The following is a 19,721-nucleotide window of genomic DNA, read 5'->3' as shown; positions in this document are numbered from 1 at the left end:
CATCTTTGGATACTAAGGGGCAATTTACCATGGCCAGTGCACCTAACCAGCACGTCTTTGGACACCAAGGGACAATTTAGCATGGCCAATGCACCTAACCTGCACATCTTTGGACACCAAGGGACAATTTAGCATGGCCAATCCACCTAACCTATACATCTTTGGATACTAAGGGGCAATTTACCATGGCCAGTGCACCTAACCAGCACGTCTTTGGACACCAAGGGACAATTTAGCATGGCCAATGCACCTAACCTGCACATCTTTGGACACCAAGGGACAATTTAGCATGGCCAATCCACCTAACCTATACATCTTTGGATACTAAGGGGCAATTTACCATGGCCAATGCACCTAACCTGTACCCTTAGTGTCCAAAGATGTGTAGGTTAGGTGGATTGAACATGCTACATTGCCCCTTAGTGTCCAGAAATGTGTAGGTTAGGTGGATTAGCCATGCTAAATTGCCCCTTAGTGTCCAAAGATGTGTAGGTTAGGTGGATTGGCCATGCTGAATTGTCCCTTAGTGTCAGGGGGACTTGCAGGGTAAATACATGAGGTTACGGTGATAGGGTCTGGGTGGGATTGTCGTTGATGCAGACTCGATGGGTCGAATGGCCTCCTTCTGCACTGTATGTATGCAAGGCTGATCTGCACCTTAATCCCCTCCCACCTAACCTTGGTTCCAATTACACTGTGCGACAAAAAATCTATCAATCACATCTTTGACATTTTGAACTGACACCCCCCCCCCCCCCCCCACCGCCCCCCCCCTCCCGCACCCCCACCCCCCTCACGTTGGCACTTTGTTTGCTAGCGGTGGGATTTTCTGTTCCTGCCGCTCTCAATGGGAATTCCCACTGATGTCACCCCAAGCCGGCGGAAAGACTGCGGGCGGGAGTGATGGAGAACGGCCAGAGGATTCCGGTCTTTGTGCGAGGAAGTGCTTCCTGACATTACCCCTGAGTGGCCTGGTTCTCAGATTACGGTTCTGCCCCCTTATTCTGGGCTCTCCCCGCAGATGAACTGTTCTGTTTTACCCGATCAAACCCTTTATTTATCTGAAAGACCCCAATGAGATCTTAACTCTTGATCCTCAAGTGAATGCAATAACTTGACGGTGCAAGATGCCCTCTTAATTTAACCCTTTTGGCCCCATTGTCAATCTGGTGGCCCAGCTCAAGCCCTGTGTCCCCTTTTTATGGTTCCATACCCCGACCTACATGCAGTATTCTTGACACGATCAAACCATGGTTTTGTCCACCAGTGGACAAATCTCACCCCCTTTGTATTCTGGCCCCTTGAAATAAAGAGCCCCCCCCACCTCCGCCAATAGATGTACACCCTTTCCCCACTCACGCCCACCTCCTTCATCCTCACATCAGCTGCTTGACAGCATCTTGGAGTCAGTTTCCACATATACGCTGGAATTCTACCGCCCCGCCCGCTATGGAATCGGAATGGGCGAGGGACGGGCAACGGAAATGTCTGTTGATCTCGGGCGGGAATTTCCGGTCCCACCCAAGCGCGGCCGCAAAATCGCGCCCATACTCTTATCGCTCCACGAGCAGCAGCGCATATTATCGACAAGATGCACTGCAGCGATTCACCAAAGATCCTTCGACAGCACCTTCCAAACCCACGATCACTTCCCTTAGACAAGGGCAGAAGATACCTGGGAACACCACCACCTGCAAGTTCCCCTCCAAGCCACTCATCATCCTGACTTGGAAATATATCGGCCGTTCCTTCGCAGTCGCTGGGTCAAAATCCTGGAAATCCTTTCCTAACGGCATTGTGGGTCAACCCACAGCACGTGGACTGCAGCGATTCAAGATGGCGGCTCACCACCACCTTCTCAAGGGGCAACTAGGGATGGGCAATAAATGCTGGCCAGCCAGCGATGCCCATGTCCCATGAATGAATAAATAATGCCGCTCCACACCGTTAGTTCAGAAAGTTCACCAGTCGTCCGTGTAAACTAGGTTTCTGCTCAGAACCGCATTAAACAGCTCAACTTTATCACACACAAACTCGCCGAAAGCAGTACCATCAGGAGAGATAACGCCATTTCTACAAAGATCGCGCCGACAATAATCTCTCCCTCAACATCAGCAAAATGAAGGAGATGGTCATCGACTTCAGGAAGCATAGTGGAGAACATGCCCCTGTGGATGAAGTGGAAATGATTTGATTTGATTTATTGTTGTCACATGTATTGGGATACAGTGAAAAGTATTGTTTCTTGCGCGCTATACAGACAAAGCATCCTGTTCATAGAGTACATGGGGAGAAGGAAAGGAGAGGGTGCAGAATGTAGTGTTGCGGTCATAGCTAGGGTGGAGAGAAAGATCAACTTAATATTTGATTTGATTTATTATTGTCACATGTATTGGGATGCAGTGGAAAGTATTATTTCTTGCACACTATACAGACAAAGCATACCGTTCATAAGGAAAGGAGAGGGTGCAGAATGTAGTGTTACAGTCATAGCTAGCGTGTAGAGAAAGATCAGCTTAATGCGAGGTAGGTCCATTCAAACGTCTGACAGCAGCAGGGAAGAAGCTGTTCTTGAGTTGGTTGGTACGTGACCTCAGACTTTTGTATCTTTTTCCCGACTGAAGAACGTGGAAGGGAGAAGAGGTGCGTGGGATCCTTGATTATGCTGGCTGCTTTACCGAGGCAGTGGGAAGTGGAGGACTGGAGAATAGCTAATGTGGTCCCACTATTTGGGAAAGGTTGTAGAGACAAGCCAGGGAACTACAGACCAGTGAATCCCACGTCTGTGATTGGGAAACGACTGGAGAAGATTCTGAAGGAGAGAATCTATCTCCACTTGGAGAGGCGAGGTTTGATCAGGGATAGTCAGCATGGTTTTGTCAGTGGGAGGTCATGCCTAACAAATTCGAATGAATTTTTTGAGCATGTACGAAGTGTGTGGATGAGGGTAGTGCGGTTGATGTAGCTTACATGGATTTCAGCAAAGCCTTTGACAATTCCCACATGGGAGACTTATTAGGAAGGCTAATGCACATGGGATACAGGGTGATCTGACAAGCTGGATGTGACAATAATAAATCAAATTAAATATTAAGCTGATCTTTCTCTACACCCTATCTGTGACGGTAACACTACATTCTGCACCCTCTCCTTTCCTATTCTCTCCTTTCATTGAATCATTGAAACCCTACAGTACAGAAAGAGGCCATTCGGCCCATCGAGTCTGCACCGACCACAATCCCACCCAGGCCCTACCCCCATATCCCGACAGACAGAAGGAAAGGAGAGAGTAGTGTTACAGTAATAGCTAGGGTGTAGAGAAAGATCAACTTAATATTTGATTAATTATTGTCACATGTATTGAGATCAGCTTAATATTTGATTTGATTTATTATTGTCACATGCCAACACTCTCAATCTTTGTACTCGCTGATTGTCTCTTCGCTGGGGGCGTACACAGAGGTTCCTCAGCCATATACCAGCAGTACATCGTCCAGAAAGAAATATTGCGGCCTGTGTTTTGTGTCGATCTATTCTGCAAGACAGAGTTAGGGTGGGCGAGCAGGGCTGGGGAGAGCCACTTGCCTTCCATGAGGATTCTGTTGTCCAGGCGTGCGTGAGGGAAAGGAGATGCCACTTGCCACTGTTTTGCAATGTGCGTGCCATGGTTAACGATCAAAACAGGGGGCTACCAATCTCTGTGGGCTCTGGGTTTCGACAGCTTGCCCTGATTGCGTCACCCAAGCACGTGGATGCCGGCCTGTATTGTGCCTCGGATTATCGAGCTAAATGTTAGTGGGGGGCCTTTGTGGGAGGGGCTCCAACTGCCTCCAGTCTTTCCCTCCAGATACCACTGATGTTGCTTCCTGCTCAATCCTCCAGAGTCTGAGGATTCGGGATAGATCCATTTGGGACGGAGATGAGGAGACATTTCTTCACCCAAAGCCTGTGGAATTCATTACCACAGGGAGTTGTTGATGCCAAAACATTGAATGTATTCAAGAGGCGGCTGGATACAGCAGTTGGGGATTAAAGGTTATGGGGATTAAAGCAGGATTAGGCTATTGAGTTGGACGATCAGCCATGAATGGCGGAGCAGGCTCGAAGGGCCAAATGGCCTCCTTAGAAGTCATAGAATCCCTACAGTGCAGAAGGAGGCCATTCAGCCCATCGAGTCTGCACCGACCACAATCCCACCCAGACCTTATTCCTGTAACCCCTCATATTTACCCTGCTAATCTCCTGACTCTAGGGTCAATTTAGCATGGCCAATCAACCTAACCCGCACATCTTCAGACTGTGGGAGGAAACCGGAGCACCCGGAGGAAACCCACGCAGACACGGGAAGAATGTGCAGTCTCTGCACAGACAGTGACCCGAGGCCGGAATTCAACCCAGGTCCCTGGCGCTGTGAGGCAGCAGTGCCAACAACTGTGCCGCCGTGCCGCCCCCTTCTGCTCCTATCTTCTATGTTTCGATTTCACCTCCCCAACCATGAGTGAGTGTGCACCTTTTATGTATAAGATCGTGTCCATTGCCCAACTGATCAGTTGTTTGCCACTGGGCACAAGCAAACTCTCTGGGTGGATGCCAAGTGTGCGTTCTGTGGCACAGGTTAACAAAGGGGGCCACCTCCGTCTCGGTGGAGAAGTGTGAACTGGCAAGTCTTCACAAGAGTAGCAGAAGTGTTTAACGCCATCAGGAGGGAGGGAGAGGGAGACAGAGCCAAGCAGTTGTGGTGGTCCAAGCCATCTGTGACTACTGCAAAGCAAAAGCTTCCAGAGTTGGCCTTGTTCTGAAGGGTGTGGGAGCCTGGAGAGCAGATTCTGGGAAAGCAGCCCGATGTGTTTAAATCCGACTGCGAGTGATTGCTGCAACCAATTAGGGAATATACCTTCCCTTTGATATTTCATTGCTTCAATTTCAACTTCAAAGCAAAGCGTTGAGTTCGATTGTTCTTCGGGTAACTATTGCTCTCCAGACTACCGCGGTTGCTGAAAGCGGTGCGTGTATTGCGACGTTCGCATTGAAGCTCGGCTGGGCAGGATGGTGATCGCAATTCTGGGAAATGATCAACATTTCAAAGCATTTCTAACGTTTGAAGTGCGGTGAGGGTGCGTGAGAAGGCTAGCAAGAAATCCAGCATTCATTCACACTGGAATCCAGCGAGATTTGTGGTCCATGCTTCTGATTAATTCTACTTCTTACAGATTTGATTTACTGTGATAGACCGTGATTTGATTTATTATTGTCACACGTACTGGGCACGGTGAAAAGTATTGTTTCTTGTGCACTATACAGACAAAGCATACCGTTCATGGAGTACATAGGGGAGAAGGAAAGGAGAGGGTGCAGAATATAGTGTTACAGTCATAGCTAGGGTGTAGAGAAAGATCAGCTTAATATTTGATTTGATTCATTATTGTCACATGTATTGGGATACACTGGAAAGTATTGTTTCTTGCGCGCTATACAGACAAAGCATACCATTCATAGAGTACATAGGGGAGAAGGAAAGGAGAGGGTGCAGAATGTAGTGTTACAGTCATAGCTAGGGTGTAGAGAAAGATCAGCTTAATATTTGATTTGATTCATTATTGTCACATGTATTGGGATACAGTGAAAAGTATTGTTTCTTGCGCGCTATACAGACAAAGCATACCGTTCATAGAGTACATAGGGGAGAAGGAAAGGAGAGGGTGCAGAATGTAGTGTTACAGTCATAGCTAGGGTGTAGAGAAAGATCAGCTTAATATTTGATTTGATTCATTATTGTCACATGTATTGGGATACAGTGAAAAGTATTGTTTCTTGCGCGCTATACAGACAAAGCATACCGTTCATGGAGTACATAGGGGAGAAGGAAAGGAGAGGGTGCAGAATGTAGTGTTACAGTTACAGCTAGGGTGTAGAGAAAGATCAGCTTAATATTTGATTTGATTCATTATTGTCACATGTATTGGGATACAGTGGAAAGTATTGTTTCTTGCATGCTATACAGACAAAGCATACCATTCATAGAGTACATAGGGGAGAAGGAAAGGAGGGGGTGCAGAATGTAGTGTTACAGTCATAGCTAGGGTGCAGAGAAAGATCAATTTAATATGAAGTAGGTCCATTCAAATGTCTACTGGCAGCAGGGAAGAAGCTGTTCTTGAGTCGGTTGGTACGTGACCTCAGACTTTTGTATCTATTTCCCGATGGAAGAAGGTGGAAGAGAGAATGTTCGGGGTGTGTGGGGTCCTTAATTATGCTGGCTGCTTTTCCGAGGCAGCGGGAAGTGTAGACAGAGTCAATGGATGGGAGGCTGGTTTGCGTGATGGATTGGGCTACATTCACGACCTTTTGTAGTTTCTTGCCGTCTTGGGCAGAGCAGGAGCCCATACCAAGCTGTGATACAACCAGAAAGAATGCTTTCTATGGTGCATCTGTAAAAGTTGGAGAGAGTCGTTCCCTCAGCGTCCTGAGAAAGTAGAGGCGTTGGTGGGGCTTTCTTAACTATAGCGTCGGTGTGGAGGGACCAGGACAGGTTGTTGGTGATCTGGACACCTAGAAACCTGAAGCTCTCGACCATTTCTACTTTGTCTCCATGGATGTAGACAGGGGCATGTTCTCCACTCCACTTCCTGAAGTCGATGACAATCTCCATCATTTTGTTGACATTGAGGGAGAGATTATTGTTGCCGCACCAGTTCACCAGATCCTCTATCTCATTCCTGTACTCCGTCTCGTCACTGTTTGAGATCCAACCCACTACGGTGGTGTCATCAGCAAACTCTTGCAAGAAAACCAATGTCTGGTTTGGTCTCTTTTAGTTTGGAACAACGTCCCTTTGGGCTTCACTTCCACACTCTCACTTGGTGAATTCAGGCTAATAATTCTCTTTGCCGTCCTGGTTGAGTGCTCAAACTTCCCTTTTCTTCAGGTTGGACATCTTCAGGTGTTTCCAAGTGGGTTGAGGAGCAGTGCTGACCTTTCCAGCTCCAAATGCCCCCACAGCATTTGCTCCTTAATTGGGGCCTGGTCCCCTCCCTCCTCCCACTTCTCGCCCCCTGCCAAAACCTGGAAGACACCTGCAAGGTGAAGTGAGTTTTTCTGTTGGAATATCTTGCCTCAGTGAGCGATAGCATCTGGCAATATGCAGCCAGCTTGTTGCATTATGCGCTCTTTATGTGCTCAGTTAGGTGGCCACCAGCGTGGTGAACTCATGCCTCTGTTTTTATTTGCAGCCATGCGTTAGTTTGGACTAACCGGGTCTGACAGAAATCACACCGTGTGGGATAGAACATACAACATAGGACAGTACAGCACAGGTCCTGCGACCCACCATGTTGTGCCAAACATGACGCCAAATTTAACTCATCCCTTCTGCCTGCCCTTGCTCCATGTCCCTCTATTCCTCACATATTCATGTGCTTATCTGAAAGCCCCTTAAACACCCCTATCGTATCTGCCTCCACCACCACCCCTGGCAGCGCGTTCCAGACACCCACCACTCTCTGTGTAAAAAACTTGCCCCTCACATCTCCTTTGAACTTTCCCCATCTCACCTCAAGTGCGTGCCCCCGAGTATTAGACATTTCAACTCTGGGGGAAAGATTCTGACTGTCGACCCTATCTGTGCCTCTCAGAATTTTATAGACTTCTATCAGGTCTCCTCTCAGCCTCCGCCGCTCCAGAGAAAACAACCCTAGTTTGTCCAGCCTCTCCTTATAGCTCATACGCTCTAATCCAGGCAGCATCCTGGTAAACCTCTTCTGAACCCTCTCCAAAGCCTCCACATCCTTCCTGCAATGTGGCAGCCAGATTTGACACAATCCTCTAAATACGGCCTAACCAAAGTGTTATAAAGTTGCAACATGACATCCTGACTCTTGAACTCAATGCCCCGACCAATAAAGGCCAGCATGCCACACGCCTTCTTTACCACCCTATCTACTTGTGAGGCCACTTTCGGGGAGCTATGGACCTGAACCCCAAGGTCCCTCTGTACCTCATAGCTGTTCAGGATCCTGCCATTAACTGTACACATCAGATCATAAGACATAGGAGCAGAATTAGGCCACTCGGCCCATCGAGTCTGCTCCGCCATTCAATCATGGCTGATATTTTTCTCATCCCCATTCTCCTGCCTTTTCCCCATAACCCCTGATCCCCTTATTAATCAAGAACCCTTGACATTTGATCTCCCAAAGTGCAGTATTTCACGCTTGCCCAGATTAAACTCCATCTTCAATTTCTCTGCCCATATCTGCAACAGATCTATATCCCACTGTAGCCTTTGACAACCTACACTATCCACAACTCCACCTATCTTTGTGTCGTCTGCAAACTTAGTAACCCACCCATCTACGTTTTCATCCAAGTCATTTATATCAATCACAGAGTTACAACACACAGAAGAAAATTTGAGCACAGTTCGCCACGTGGCAAGAAGATGTTCTTCCGTGGACTTCAGCTGTCACTGTGACCAGCTCCAAACTCTGGAATTTAACAACTCCTGAACTGTCCCAGCCACCAGAAAAGGCAAGGGGACAAAAGAAGAGTTCATAGTTTATTTATTAGTGTCACAAGTAAGGCTTACATTAACACTGCAATGAAATTACTGTGAAAATCCCCGAGTCGCCACACTCCGGCACCTGTTCGGGTCAATGCACCCTAACCAGCACGTCTTTCAGACTGTGGGAGGAAACCTGAGCACCCGGAGGAAACCCACACAGACACGGGGGGAGAACATGCAGACTCCACACAGACAGTGACCCAAGCCGGGAATCGAACCTGGGTCCCTGGTGCTGTGAGGCAGCAGCGCTAACCACTGTGCCACCGTGCCGCAGTGGGGAGGAAACACGACCCAAAATGATCCTATATGAGAGGACGCAGGGAAAGGTTCCTCAATGGCCTGAATGTGGGAAGACAAACACTGGATGCAAAGATGAGTCCAGTTCTGGAGGGGGAAATGCTAGAACGGTGAGCGCGCCAGGATTGTCACAATGACAATGTTCGGTTTGGCTGAGTTCAAAGATTGAAGGGAGGACATTGCCAAAGTGGGAACGGCAGCTGGTAATGGCGTCTTCAAGCTTTGACAAAGTATGTGTTCTCAAAGCTCACAGGTGAGGTGTTACTTCAAAGGAACAAGATGTTCCCACCTGGCTGTAAGTAATCTGTCGGAAAAAATTCTCATCCAATGGCTTTAATAACCTCCAGGTTAAATATGCACTCAAGAGATGTGGGGAGGGATTTCCTGGCCTTGCTTGCCCCAAAGCCAGAAAATCCCGCCCGAGGTCAACGAACTTTAGCAAGGTTCCCCCACTCCCCTGCCCGTCTGCTACGATTCCCGAGGCGGGCGGGACGGGAAAATTCTGCCGTGATCTACCTGAGGTGTTAAAGGATGGTTAAAGGAACTTGTGGGGTAGGTAGAGAAAAGTATTCTTTGCTGAAGAAAGTCCAGAACAAAGGGACAGAACCTTAATATTCGAGCAAGGCCCTTCAGGGGTTATGTCAGGAAGCACTTTTTTCACACAAAGGGTCGTGGCAATCCAGAACTTTCTCCCCAAGAACTTTCTCCTCAAGAACTTTCTCCTCAAGAAAAAGGCTGTCGAGGAAAAATGTCTAGACTGAGATTGTAAGACCATTCAAGACCGTTCAGTGAGTGTACAGTTTCAAGGTGGACTTGCTGGAGGTAGGATACAGATCAGCCATGATCGAATTGGATGGCAGAATGGGCTCGCAGGGCTGAATGGCCTCCTCCTGATCCTGTGTTCACACTCTGTTGTGTTTTACTGGGAACAGAAGCCTTTTACATTTCCTTTACCTGCTCCATACTTACTATGAAGGTGCCCAATGTTTTGGCTTTCCCAGTGCTTTTCTGGTTATCACTGCCAAATCCATTGGTTTAAGTTCACCTCCTCGTAGCCTGTTCCCCATTCCTACCAACGTGGTTTCATAGAATCATCGAATCCGTACAGTGCAGAAGGAGGCCATTCAGCCCATCGAGTCTGCACTGACAACACTCTCACCCAGGCCCTATCCCCGTAACCCCACGTATTTACCCTGCTCGTCCCCCTGACACTAAGGGGCAATTTACCATGACCAATCCACCTAACCCGCACATCTTTGGACACTAAGGGGCAATTTAGCACGGCCAATCCACCTAACCTGCACATCTTAGGACACAAAGGGGCAATTTAGCATGGCCAATCAACCTAACTCGCACATCTTTGGACACTAAGGGGCAATTTAGCATGGCCAATCCACCTAACCTGCACATCTTAGGACACAAGGGGGCAATTTAGCATGGCCAATCAACCTAACTCGCACATCTTTGGACACTAAGGGGCAATTTAGCATGGCCAATCCACCTACCCTACATATCTTTGGACACGAAGGGGTAATTTAGCATGGACGATCCACCTAACCTGCACATCTTTGGACACTAAGGGGTAATTTAGCATGGACGATCCACCTAACCTGCACATCTTTGGACACTAAGGGGCAATTTAGCATGGCCAATCCACCTAACCTAGACATCTTTGGACACGAAGGGGTAATTTAGCATGGCCAGTCCACCTAACCTGCACATCTTTGGATACTAAGGGGGAATTTAGTATGGCCAATCCACCTAACCCACACATCTTTGGACACTAAGGGGCAATTTAGCATGGCCAAACAACCTAAACTACATACCTTTGGACACGAAGGGGCAAGTTAGCATGGCCAATCCACCTAACTTACACATCTGTGGGAGGAAACTGGACCACCTGGAGGAAACCCATGCAGACACGGGGAGAATGTGCAAACTCCACACAGACAGTCATCAGAGGCTGGAATTGAAATCAGGTCATAAGAACAAAAGAACTAGGAGCAGGAGTAGCCACCTGGCCCCTCGAGCCTACTCCGCCATTCAATAAGATCATGGCTGATCTTTTCGTGGACTCAGCTCCACTTACAACCCTTAATTCCTTTACTGTTCAAAAATGTATCTATCTTTGCCTTAAAAACATTCAATGAGGTAGCCTCAACTGTGTCACTGGGCAGGGTCCCTGGCGCTGTGAGGCAGCAGTGCGAACCACTGCGCCACCGTGCCACCTGCTTTGAATAGCTTTGTCTCGATTTGTATTTTAATAAGTGCAATGATTCTAAATAGCAAACCACCAAAGCATAGATCAGTAACTTACCAGAGAGGGATGTGGGACAGACCCTAACAGATGATAGCAAGGGGTGTGAGGGAGCAGATCCTGAAACTGTTACTTCCCCAATGCAAGATTACCTCAAGGGAATATGTAAAGAAGTGAGATGCATTCTCAAGGGCAAACCTACTGTATTTTTGTATTATATTTGTATTAAATTATATTTCAATTAGAGTAAAATTTATGGCACTAGGTGACTAGAATTAGAGAGGCAGATGTGACAAATTAAAACGTCAATGACCAAAAACGTATCTCAAATTGTCCAAATGCTTACCTTCTTTTACCATACCCACAGTGAGGCACTTCTGAAACCGGCAGAACTGGCACCGATTGCGTCGCCGTTTGTCCACAGGGCAGTCTTTATTGGCGAGGCAGACATACTTGGCATTCTTCTGAACCGTGCGCTATGGAGGCAAATGGAAATTAGCAGTGAGGACAGGCGGTTACGAAAGAGGTGCTGGCTGACAGTTGTACCTCGACAACTGGATGCAGTAATGCGCAGGTTATCTGCGCACATCCCCATTTTCACCTCAGCAAGTTGAATGTCTGAGCAGCAAGTAGGCGCGATATTAAAAATTCAACCCCCTCATTTCAAACCAGCAAAGCTGTCAGCTTCCATTCCCAGTCTGGGCATAACCCGAATGCAGCAATGAAACTAACAGAATCCCCACAGTGCAGAAGGAGGCCATTCGGCCCATCGAGGCTGCACCGACCACAATCCCACCACCGCCCTGTCCCCATAACCCCAAACATTTACCCGAGCTAGTCCCCCTGACACTAAAGGGCAATTTAGCATGGCCAATCCACCAAACCCACACATCTTTGGACACTAAGAGGCAATTTAGCATGGCCAATCCACCAAACCCACACATCTTTGGACACTAAGAGGCAATTTAGCATGGCCAATCCACCAAACCCACACATCTTTGGACACTAAGGGGCAATTTAGCATGGCCAATCCACCTAACCTGCACATATTTGGACACTAAGAGACAATTTAGCATGGCCAATCCCCCTAACCTGCACATATTTGGACACTAAGGGACAATTTAGCATGGCCAATCCACCTAACCTGCACATCTTTGGACACTAAGGGGCAATTTAGCACGGCCAATCCACCGAACCCACACATCTTTGGACACTAAGGGACAATTTAGCACAGCCAATCCACCTAACCTGCACATCTTTGGACACTAAGGGGCAATTCAGCATGGCCAATCCACCTAACCTGCACATCTTTGGACACTAAGGGACAATTTAGCATGGCCAATCCACCTAACCTGCACATCTTTGGAAACTAAGGGACAATTAAGCATGGCCAATCCACCTAACCTGCACATCTTTGGAAACTAAGGCACAATTTAGCATGGCCAATCCACCTAACCTGCATATCTTTGGACACTAAGGGACAATTTAGCATGGCCAATCCACCTAACCCACACATCTTTGGACACTAAGGGGCAATTTAGCATAGCCAATCCACCTAACCTGCATATCTTTGGACACTAAGGGACAATTTAGCATGGCCAATCCACCTAACCCGCACATCTTTGGACACTAAGGGGCAATTTAGCATAGCCAATCCACCTAACCTGCATATCTTTGGACACTAAGGGGCAATTTAGCATAGCCAATCCACCTAACCTGCATATCTTTGGACACTAAGGGGCAATTTAGCATGGCCAATCCACCTAGCCTGCATATCTTTGGACACTAAGGGACAATTTAGCATGGCCAATCAACATTGCTCGCACATCTTTGGACTGTGGGAGGAAACCGGAGCACCCGGAGGAAACCCACACAGACACGGGGAGAAAGTGAAAACTCCACACAGACAGTGACCCGAGGCCGGAATTGAACCTGGGTCCCTGGTGCTGTGAGGCAGCAGTGCTAACCACTGTGCCACCGTGCCACCCATCACAGAATCCCTACAGTGCAAAAGGAAGCCATTCGGTTCATTGAGATTCCCACCCAGGCCGTATCCCCATAATCCCATATATTTGCCCTGTTAATCCCCCTGACACGAAGGGGCAATTTAGCATGGCCAATCCAGCCAACCAGCATGTCTTTGGACTGTGGGAGGAAACTGGAGCACCCAGAGGAAACCCACGCAGACACGGGGAGAACCTGCTAACGTTGGCTCACTGCCCCCTGAGGGGCAAACAAGAAAGCACCAGCTCGCTGTTCCGGGAGGTTCATAGCGGATAGCGCGAGCATGTGGACTTTACCACCAGACAGCAGCAAGCTCGACGGTGAAGTCCCTCAAGGTGCAATAGCCTGCCAAGGCTCACTGCATAAGCTCAAGCCCGAAGAGTGGGCAGTTGGGCGAGGTGTACCAGAGAGCTTCCAGCACCCAGAGGAAATGCCCCGCTGTATGAGGTGCCACTTTCACGAGACTGGTATGGGGGGGCTGGGGAAGTGGGAGAAAATGCGAACAACGTTTAAAAATGGATAAAACAGGACACAACCTTCATTACACGTGCAGCCAACCATTGTTATTTTGTTAGGTTGAAAGGTAGTGTCACAAGTAGTACCTCTTCTGGCAAACTCTTGTGTTGGGGCCCTATGGATGGATCCAGCCAAAGTGTATGAGAGAAGATGATTCCGGTGGCACGGTGGCACAGTGGTTGGCACTGCTGCCTCACAGCGCTAGGGACCCGGGTTCGATTCCCGGCTTGGGTCACTGTCTGTGCGGAGTTTGCACGTTCTCCCCGTGTCTGCGTGGGTTTCCTCCGGGTGCTCCGGTTTCCTCCCACAGTCCAAAGATGTGCAGGTTAGGTGGATTGGCCATGCTAAATTGCCCCTTAGTGTCCAAAGATGTGCAGGTTAGGTGGATTGGCCATGCTAAATTGCCCCTTAGTGTCCAAAGATGTGTAGGTTAGGTGGATTGGCCATGCTAAATTGCCCCTTAGTGTCCAAAGATGTGTAGGTTAGGTGGATTGGCCATGCTAAATTGCCCCTTAGCGTCCCAGAATGTGGGGATAGGGTCTGGGTGGGATTGTGGTCGGTGCAGACTCGATGGGCCGAGTGGCCTCCTTCTGCACTGCAGGGATTCTATGATTCTATGATCTTGGTGGAAAAATAGCATGGGTGGGGATGGGGAATACTTTAAGGCAAGAGTGATGGTAATGAAGATCTTGACATTATAAGGATTGCACCTACCTGAATAATGGAAATGAGTTGAAATGCAGAGGGGATATAATGGGATAAGCAGAGATACAGTGATAGCAGCTGAGGTCAACTTGAGCTAGTTTCAAACATGCCAAACTGGAACTCTTAGCATTGGTCCAAATACAGGGTTTCAATTTCCATTCACTTCCTTCGAATCCAAGCTGGTGAAATGCCCGAACCCAGGATTATTGCAGGGCTATGACCAGTTAGATTGAATTTTTACCGATGCACCATAGAAAGCATCCTTTCCGGGTGTATCACAGCTTGGTCTGGGCTCCTGTTCTGTCCAAGACCACAAGGAACTACAAAAGATCATGAATGTAGCCCAATCCATCACGCAAACCAGCCTCCCATCCATTGACACTGTCTACACTTCCCACTGCCTCGGAAAAGCAGCCAGCATAATCAAGGACCCCACGCATCTCGGACACACTCTCTTCCACCTTCTTCCGTCGGGAAAAACATACAAAAGATACAAATTCAAATTCCACCATCTGCCATGGTGGGATTCGAACCCGGGTCCCTCGAGCATTGCCATGGGTCTCTGGATTAATAGTCTAACGATAACACCATGAGGCCATCACCTTTCCCTCAGGTGAGAAGGCTGAGGGAGATGTGGGCATGTACCAACAGGCTTAAGAACAGCTTCTTCCCTGCTGCCATCAGACTTTTGAATGGACCTACCTCACATTAAGCTGATCTTCCTCTACACCCTAGCCATGGACAGTTATTGTGACAATAATAAATCAAATCAAATGAACCTGGATGGTGGATTGCACCTTTGAACTCACACCTGGGAGAGAAGATGAGCTGCATCATGAGGTATTGGTTAACTGACACCAAAACCTTTTTTTACTTTTGTTTATTCATTCGTGGGACATGTGCGTCGCTGGCTGGGTCAGCATTTATTGCCCATCCCTAGTTGCCCTTGGAGGGCAGTTGAGAGTCAACCACATTGCTGTGGCTCTGGAGTCACATGGAGGCCAGACCTAGTTCCTCGTTCCTTCTGCCGGGCAAGGACAGCAGATTTCCTTCCCTAAAGGACATTCGTGAACCAGATGGGTTTTTCCGACAATGGTTTCATCAGTAGATTCTTAATTCCAGATATTTATTTTATTGAATTCAAATTCCACCATCTGCCATGGCGGGATTCGAACCCTGGCCCCCAGAACATTAGCTGAGTTTCTGGATTAATAGTTGAGCAATAACCACTAGGCCATCAATTCCCCTCAGAGCGCAGTTAAGAGGCAGCCACATTGCTGTGGCTCTGGAGTCACATGTTGGCCAGACCGGGTAAGGACGGCAGATTTCCTTCCCTAAAGGGACATTAGTGACCCAGGCGGGTTTTTCCGACAATGATTTCATGGTCATCAGTAGATTCTTAATTTCAGGTACTTTTTATTGAATTCAAATTCCAACATCAATTGGCGGGATTTGAACCCGGGTCCCCCAGAACATTACCCTGAGTCTCTGGATTAACAGTCTAGCGATAATGCCACTGGGCCATCGCCTCTCCCTGGGTGAGAAGGCTGAGGGAGATGAGGAGCTCCAATGGTTTTGGGTTAAGAGTGAGTTAGATGAATTCTGATTTGAGCGCAGTGAGGAAGTGAGGGGGAATGTGGAGGGCGGTGTATCCCGAACGATGGACAAACAAGAAAATTCAGGGAATTGGCCACAGCAGTGTCCTTTGTACAACCATTTGTCATGGAGCATTGGGCGGCATTTTATGGCCTCAAGTGAGACTGGAAACTCCTGCCCAAGGTCAACAGACATTTCCATTGTCCACCCCATGCCTGCTCCGATTCTATGGTGGGGCAAAAGAATTCCGGCGATTGTGTGAGAGGGCAAAGAGTAAAGTTCTCATTACTGTGAAATGTTGACAATTCAAAATCCATTTGATTTGGAGAGGCTTCTTGCCCTAGTTCCTTGTTCCCTTCCTGTTGGGGAACACTTCAGCAGTCACGGGCATTCGGCCTCTGATCTTTGGGTAAGCGTTCTCCGAGGCGGCCTTCGCGACACACGACGGCACAGAATCGTCGAGCAGAGACTGATAGCCAAGTTCCGCACACATGAGGACGGCCTCAACCGGGATCTTGGGTTCATGTCACACTATCTGTAACCCCCACAACTTGCCTGGGCTTGCAAAATCTCACTAACTGTCCTGGCTTGAAACAATTCTTTCTGGTTGTATCACAGCTTGGTATGGTTCCTGCTCTGCCCAAGACCGCAAGAAACTACAAAAGGTTGTGAATGTAGCCCAATCCATCACGCAAACCAGCCTCCCATCCATTGACTCTGTCTACACTTCCCGCTGCCTCGGAAAAGCAGCCAGCATAATCAAGGACCCCATCCAGTCCGGACATTCTCTCTTCCACCTCCTTCCGTCAGGAAAAAGATACAAAAGTCTGAGGTCACGTACCAACCGACTCAAGAACAGCTTCTTCCCTGCTGCCGTCAGACTTTTGAATGGACTTACCTTGCATTAACTTGATCTTTCCCTACACTGTAACACTACATTCTGCACTCTCGCGTTTCCTTCTCTATGAACGGTATGTTTTGTCTGTATTGCGTGCAAGAAACAATACTTTTTACTGCGTGTTCATACATGTGGCAATAATAAATCAAATCAAATCAAATTCACACCTCTTTAACCTGTGCTTAACCCTCTCTCCACTCACATTGTCTGTACCTGTAAAGACTTGATTACCTGTTAAGACTCGCATTCCAACCATTATCTTGGAATTGAGTTTGTGTCTATATATACCCTGTTTGTGGACACAACTCTCCACGCACCTGATGAAGGGGCTGTGCTCTGAAAGCTCGTGATTCCAAATAAACCAGTTGGACTTTAACCTGGTGTTGTGAGACTACTTACTGGCCCTAGTTTCCAACACGCTTTGGCACCAATTGACGAGATGTACTTGTGTTACAGAGCGGGGGACTTGAATAGTCCAAAGCACACAAATCAGCAATCCAGCCCAGTTAAAATGCCTTTATAAAACTAAAAGGCTGGAATAGAGGGGTTCTTGAGGTAAGTGTGGTGGGTGTGGGAAAGAAATATGCTTTTGCGCACGTTGCGCATGTCAAGCACTCAGACATCAGTGCCAATCAAATATCATCCCTTTGCCTGAACAACTCAACCTTGCCCACAGAAGAGATCAAGCAATATGGCTATAATAACTCCAGGAGTCGGCTGTGAAAGAACCGGGCTTTTATTGCACAAAATGAAAATAATCAACAACCACAAGACTGTGGTGAACACAACAGGTCCCAACAGGGACTAAAAGGTTAACGGACCCTCTCAGGGTCTTGCTTTATATACAGTTGGGCATATGAGCTCCCCCTGGTGGGCTAATTACCAGTCCTCAGGGAACTCATATTCAATGGGCCCAACTGGGAGGTCAATTAGTGATTCCCCATGCAGATCATGGGGGTTATCCCAGTGGCTTTCCCAATTCCCACACCGACCATTCTTAACAGTGAGCACGAGAGTGTATGAGAATGGATATTTAGATGCATCTGCCTGGGTTAAGATTCCTTTGCATAGTTCCGCCCCTCAGAACAAAGATAAACCTCTATCTATCAGTGCCAGGTTCGGCCTCCGGGCCGAGTGGTGGAAGGAGAGTGTCTCAGTCCTCAGAAATGCACTGTATCATAGAGAAGATGCCTTTTTTATCCATTAGAGATCCACAAATACTGTGCCACGTTCAAACACTATTGAAGGGGAGGCGATGGCCGAGCATCATTATCACTAGATGATGAATCCAGAAACTCAGCGAATGTTCTGGGGGACCCGGGTTCGAATCCCATCCACAGCAGATGGTGGAATTTGAATTCAATAAATTAAGAATTCATTAAGAATCTACTGATGACCATGAAACCATTGTCGGAAAAACCCATCTGGTTCACTAATGTCCTTTAGGGAAGGAAATCTGCTGTCCTTACCCGGTCTGGCCTACATGTGACTCCAGAGCCACAGCAATGTGGTTCACTCGCAAATACCCTCTGAAATGGCCTAGCAAGACATTTAGTTCAAGGGCAACTAGGGATGGGCAATAAATGCTGGCCAGCCAGCGACGCCCATGCCCCACGAATGACTAAAAAAAAGAACAGTGGCCATTATGTCTACTATATATGGGCGGCACGGTGGCACAGTGGTTAGCACTGCTGCCTCACAGCGCCAGGGACCTGGGTTCGAATCCCGGCCTTGGGTCACTGTCTGTGTGGAGTCTGCACGTTCTCCCCGTGTCTGGGTGGGTTTGCTCCGGGTGCTCCGGTTTCCTCCCACTGTCCGAAAGATGTGCTCGTTAGGTGCGTTGACCGTGCTAAATTGTCCCTTAGTGTCCAAAGATGTGTAGGTTAGGTGGATTGGCCATGCTAAATTGTCCCTTAGTGTCCAAAGATGTGTAGGTTAGGTGGATTGGCCATGCTAAATTGTCCCTTAGTGTCCAAAGATGTGCAGGTTAGGTGCATTGGCCATGCTAAATTGCCCCTTAGTGTCCAAAGATGTGCAGGTTAGGTGGATTGGCCATGCTAAATTGTCCCTTAGTGTCCAAAGATGTGGAGGTTAGGTGCATTGGCCATGCTAAATTGTCCCTTAGTGTCCAAAGATGTGCAGGTTAGGTGGATTGGTCATGCTAAATTGCCCCTTAGTGTCCAAAGATGTGCAGGTTAGGTGGATTGGCCATGCTAAATTGCCCCTTAGTGTCCAAAGATGTGCAGGTTAGGTGGATTGGCCATGCTAAATTGTCCCTTAGTGTCCAAAGATGTGCAGGTTAGGTGGATTGGCCATGCTAAACTATCCCTCAGTGTACCCGAACAGGAGTGTGCGACGATGGGATTTTCACAGTAATTTCATTCGAGTCATAGAGGTTGACAGCATGGAATCAGGCCCTTCGGCCCAGCTTGTCCATGCCGCCCCTTTCTTTAACCACTAAGCTAATCCCAATTGCCCGCGTTTGGCCCACATCCCTGTACAAATTGCAGTCTGAACCTCAGCCGACTTGTGACACTAATCAATGAATGAACTGGCTGACATTTGTTAAATCTATGATTCCCAATATTCCCCACCTGACCTGTTGCCAAGCAACTGGCTCATTGGTAGGATGCCAGAACATCTGCAGAAGCTTGGGTCTCTCTGTTTCCCCACGACCCCACCCTTTGCTAAGATCCAGTGTCACAGCTGTGCTGAGTATCTGTGTTGTCGATGCAATGTGATGAAAAACAGATTCGATATTGGCTCTGGGCCAGGAAAATTCACTGTTAAAAGGGTACATTGTGTTATGCAGAACTCACTGGCCGCTTGGTCATATTTGCGGTTCTCAATTCCTTCTTTCAAGATGATCTGCTGCCGTACCCTCCGCT

The 19,721-nt window shown here is 48.0% G+C and overlaps 1 protein-coding gene across 8 annotated transcripts in view; it reads right to left on the bottom strand.

Annotated features, from left to right (window-relative positions):
- LOC144481884 (nuclear receptor subfamily 4 group A member 1-like) overlaps positions 1 to 19,721 on the bottom strand; it is a 78,343-nt gene that overhangs the window by 11,440 nt on the left and 47,182 nt on the right. For all 8 annotated transcript variants that reach the window (XR_013495794.1, XR_013495791.1, XR_013495792.1 and 5 more), the window contains exon 3: positions 11,461 to 11,590. Coding sequence is in view for 4 of the 8 variants with exons in the window: in XM_078201038.1 (XP_078057164.1) it covers positions 11,461 to 11,590 (130 nt within the window). In the remaining 4 variants the exon portion in view is untranslated. The remainder of the gene's footprint in view (positions 1 to 11,460; positions 11,591 to 19,721) is intronic.

Source organism: Mustelus asterias, chromosome X, assembly GCF_964213995.1.
Source record: "Mustelus asterias chromosome X, sMusAst1.hap1.1, whole genome shotgun sequence".
Taxonomy (NCBI): Eukaryota; Metazoa; Chordata; class Chondrichthyes; order Carcharhiniformes; family Triakidae; genus Mustelus; species Mustelus asterias.
The sequence above is the reverse complement of the archived record's forward strand: the minus strand, read 5'-3'. Positions and strand labels throughout refer to the sequence as shown.